Genomic DNA, 4,661 nt, shown 5'->3' with positions numbered 1-4,661 from the left:
GTGTGTAGACATTTGTAAGCCAAGTGAAAGCTAAACCAGCCAAAATAATAGGACTGTATTGCATGAAGACTTGTACGACAAGCCGCTTTACTGACCTGGAAGATGTCAGATGATTTGTTTCCTGCTTTGCGTACCGACCATCAACATGAAGTCCAAACAACTTGTTTGCCTACAGCGTGGATGCAAACGTGCACATTTGAATTACGTTTATTTGCGTTTTCCTCACACTTGTCATCGTTTTGCATCAATTCAATCTGTGCATGAGTCAGCTTTACCAGTATATGCTTGATTGACAGCTGTGTTTTCATCCGTTCAACATTATGAGCACGAAGCATGCCTATATGCAAGCTATGGGCGTGACCAGGCGGGGTTTAAATGAAAAGATAAAGTACAAATACGCGCGCTGCGGAGCGTCTTTGTGTGCCAGCGGATGCATGAGTGATGTCTCCCAAGCCGATCAGCGTGCTCATCACCGGGACGAACCGGGGCATTGGCCTGGAGATGGTGCGACAAATGATGGAGGACAAGGGCCGAGTGAAGAAGATGTTTGCCTGTTGCAGGCACCCAAACGGACCCAAAGCTGAGGTGGGAATCAGAATAACGTCAAATTTCGCCGTTCAAACGTGTCAGTCTATGAAAGGTATTGAGCAAACTTGAGGGTTTGTTGAAAGTTGTTTTTTTAGGAAACTATATCGTCCCAGCACTCCTAAACCGTAATACAAATAACATTAAAATAATATTTCTAATGTTGTCTTTCAATTTTTGTTAAAGCACAAATGTGACGGACTAATTTCGACCGCAAAAAGGGGGCAATCACCACCACTGATACTACTACAAGTCCCAGAATGCACCGCAAACATGCCAGTTTGGCAGCTGTACTTAATCGTGAGCGAGTTTCTATTTTCAATTCGCATCAAATTTCAATTCAATTTTTTTTTCATTCTTAAAAAAAAAAAAAATGAAAGAGGACAGAAAGAAGTCAAACTTACATCTGCCCCTGATCAAAACACACACAAAAAAATAAAAATAAAAAGGTCAGCAAGCAGTCAAGATGCTTTCAATACAACAATTCAACCAAATAATTCAACAGCATGACTTTGTGCTATATTTTTTATTTTTTTGCAGTAATTGTGCTTTTATACAGTTTTTAAAAAATACAAATGGACTGAGATGATTTAGTTTTATAATGCAAATTGTTAGACAAACTGACACCTTGAGTTGAAACACATCGTTCTTTTGTATTGTTGTATTGTTCTGTATTTAGGTTTGGAAAAAAAATATCAATTCCTCTTAATTTGTACTCACTTTCCCCTTTTTTTTTTTTTTTCAAATTTGATTTGCATGTTGATTGGTAATATTTCATGATGGTCTTTATACATTATTTTAAGGCGGTTGAACTCCATCAATTCTTTACATTTTAAAGTTTTTAGTTGTATATATATTGGATTAGTGTGATCTCTTTATCCACATCCGAAAACGACACGAATAGCACGTTTCGGTGATATTGGTCATTTAGATTTATTATTGTATTTTAATTTGATCTATTTCTAATGCATGAACGTGCATTTATAATCTGAAACTGGGAAAGGGATGTCAAACCAAGGAATACGGTGGTCATGAACAAAATCACTTAATAAAATGTAAACAGTATCTGTATGAGTTGGAGATTTGTGCTTACAGACCGAGATGAATTAGGAGTTTAAATAAGGTTGCAAGAAGCACATTTGTTTCTCTTAATTCCTAAACCAATGCCTGTGTTTCCTGTTGTATTTACAGGCCTTGCAGGCGCTGGCGAATAAGCACCCAGACATCATCACCATCGTCACTATGGGCAAGAGCACTTTTTGTTTGAAATCACACCAGGCCTTGCTTCTTAAAGTCACATACATCTACAATGTTATGCTTTATAATTTGCTGTCTTCAAATATATTTTCCAAAGTGCTTGAATCAGTTCAGTGAAGCGTGTTGGGCATCCCTGATCTAAGTGACAACTTTCTACATGACAGATGTCAACAACCTGGAGAGCATCAAAGAGGCAGCCCAGCTGATCCGCTGCCAACTAGATGGGGCGGGCCTCAACCTCCTGGTCAACAACGCCGGGATCGCCCTCGAGGGGAATCTTCAGGAAACCACTCCCAAGGACATGCAAGATTCATTCGACACTAACGTCCTCGGCCCCATGAACATCGTTAAGGTAGGTGGCGAGCTTCTAACCGTCAATATGAGAGCAAGTCATCAAGCGTTTGGTCACCATTTAGGAGTTCCTGCCTCTTCTCCGGGAGGCGGTGAAGGCCAGCGGAATTTCGGGGATGTCCTGCGACAAAGCGGCCATCATCAACATCTCGTCCATGGAGGCTTCCATGGACGTCACAAAGCATTCGTACGCCGAGGCGGCCGTTGTGCCGTTCCGCGTCAGTAAGGTAATCGTCTTTTTTTCTTTTCTTTTTTCCCAGCTGGTACGGGTACGCTAAAAATGATGTGACATTTCCTTCTGAAAAATGCTCACATCATGGAAGCGCCAATATAGTTCAAAGTCACATCAGACTGCAGTGCTGATTTGGAAGGCCCTGGGCAGATTACATGAATTCAACTTCAAAGGAAAAACTTGTGTTTGAATTTCGGCTGTGAATATCGGTCGGTGCTTCTGCTTTGCTCTATTCAGGCAGCTCTGAATATGGTGACGGTGTGCGCTGCAGAAGAGATGAAGAAGGAGAAGATCCTGTTTTGCTTGTTGCACCCTGGATGGGTGCGCACAGACACGGGTGGCCAGTGGGTGAGTTGACCGACCACACCTACTTATGACACAACAATATACGCCAGAAGATGCTATCTGAAAAGAATTAAACCCATTCTGTGCATGTATGTATGTACACACACTTCCCACACAGGGCCCGGCCCGGCCCTTTATATCACATTGTTAGCAGTTCATACAAATAAAATACAAAACAAAATCAAAATCATCAATCTAACAAACGAGAGCCAAGCCAACAGATGCATGTGCATACATCACACACGCACACACCGACAGACAGACAGACTGGAACTGGTCTTTAAACAAACATTGATTATTACATCATGCTTGACATCTGTACATGAAGACACGCCTCATACTGTCTGAATGTGGGGAATTTCCATGATGCTCTGTGCCACAATGGAACCGGCCCATACTAAATGATCATAAAGCAGTATTGGTGCCAAGCTGAAAACTGGATTGGAGTTAAAATCTTCAGAACAAATACTGTATTTGAAAATGAAAAGTTGTGTTTTTATGTCTTTTTGTTGTTGTTGCATATGCTTATTTTTGAGTAAGCAGTTATTTTATATTAAAAAGTCATATTTGAGGGGAAATAAGGCCGAGTATCGGACCAATACTCGCCCATCGCTAATTTATTTATTTTATTTTTTTTAAACTACTACATATGTACAAAGATTGTTTTTCTTGAAAATAAACTTTAAAGTCAACATTATTTTGTAAAATTACTTTTTTTGTCAAAATTTATGTGTCACAGTTTTCTTAAATTAATATTACATTTGTGGAATATGAGTTATGCAGCAAAATCCATCCATTTTTTTCCCATCTCAGGGGACTGCCATTTTGCCACTTGACATCAATGTTGCTCAAGCAACGACCAGTCATAGTTCACCTGTTTTCTGAAGCTGCACTGTCATTGGTTGTTACCTGAGAAACTGTGATGTCATCTTCAGTCGACAGCAAGTGGCAAAATGGGTGCCATCTGAGATGGATAAAAATGACTCATATTCCACTAAAACAATATTAACCAGAATACCATATTTAGACTCGTGGGGCTGAATAGAACATAATATTGTCAAAAACATTTGTTGGGTTGGCTTCCCTTTTTAAAAAATTAAATTAAATTAAAGCAACTCTTATTTCTGAAAGGTTTGTATTTTAGTCTCTTTTTTTTTCTTAGAAATATACAACTTTTTCTCCCCTCAAATACACATTTTGTTTTTGGTAAAATGAAAAGTTTGTAGTGCATTTGCTTCTTTTTTTCATTGTGAATTTAAGACGTTTTCATGATTGATAGCAAGTAGTAGCATTTTAATATGTGACCTTCTGCCAGTGGTCACACATGAAACTGCAGCTTGATGTCACTTTTAACCACAATCCTTCAAGATTGTTTTCATTTTCATTTGTCCTCCAGGCAGAGATTGATGTCAAGGTGAGCGTGAAGGGGATGCTCAAAGTGATGGCCACCATGGCCGAGAAGCACAACGGACTCTTCCTGGATTATGAAGGCACCACACTCCCTTGGTAGCGTCAGCACCAAAATGGGAAATAAAAAGAATTAAATATCATCTTTTCGCTTGTTGTGAACTGCTTAAATCAGTCAGTGATTGGCAAAGTGAGGATACGTGGCCACACCCTAGTGGTACTCCAAAGTGAAAGAAATGGTGAAACTGCATGTCTTACTATTTTTTTTTTTTTTTTTTTATCCATGATAGCAAACTTATACATTTAGTTTGAACTTTTTAGAACGATCCATTTTAATCAAATCATTTTTTGAGAACACTTAATTGTTGGTGGTATTTGGAGAGCAAAGTACTTGGTGTCATCACCAAGTGGAGTTAGAATCATGCCGAAACCCCGTAAACACGAAAAAACGTGATCTACGTATGATCTACGCTCCCCAAAAATT

At 39.2% G+C, this 4,661-nt stretch overlaps 1 protein-coding gene across 1 annotated transcript; it reads left to right on the top strand.

Annotated features, from left to right (window-relative positions):
- The first annotated feature begins 356 nt into the window (after window positions 1–356).
- Window positions 357–4,320, top strand: LOC144020302 (C-signal-like). Its single transcript, XM_077523680.1, has 6 exons — window positions 357–585; window positions 1,777–1,831; window positions 2,007–2,194; window positions 2,259–2,420; window positions 2,663–2,773; window positions 4,167–4,320. The coding sequence occupies exons 1-6, from the start codon at window positions 442–444 to the stop codon at window positions 4,278–4,280; spliced, it is 774 nt and encodes a 257-aa protein (XP_077379806.1). The 5' UTR covers window positions 357–441; the 3' UTR covers window positions 4,281–4,320.
- The last annotated feature ends 341 nt before the right edge of the window (window positions 4,321–4,661 follow it).

Source organism: Festucalex cinctus, chromosome 1, assembly GCF_051991245.1.
Source record: "Festucalex cinctus isolate MCC-2025b chromosome 1, RoL_Fcin_1.0, whole genome shotgun sequence".
Classification (NCBI taxonomy): Eukaryota; Metazoa; Chordata; class Actinopteri; order Syngnathiformes; family Syngnathidae; genus Festucalex; species Festucalex cinctus.
This window is presented reverse-complemented; position numbering and strand designations above follow the sequence as displayed.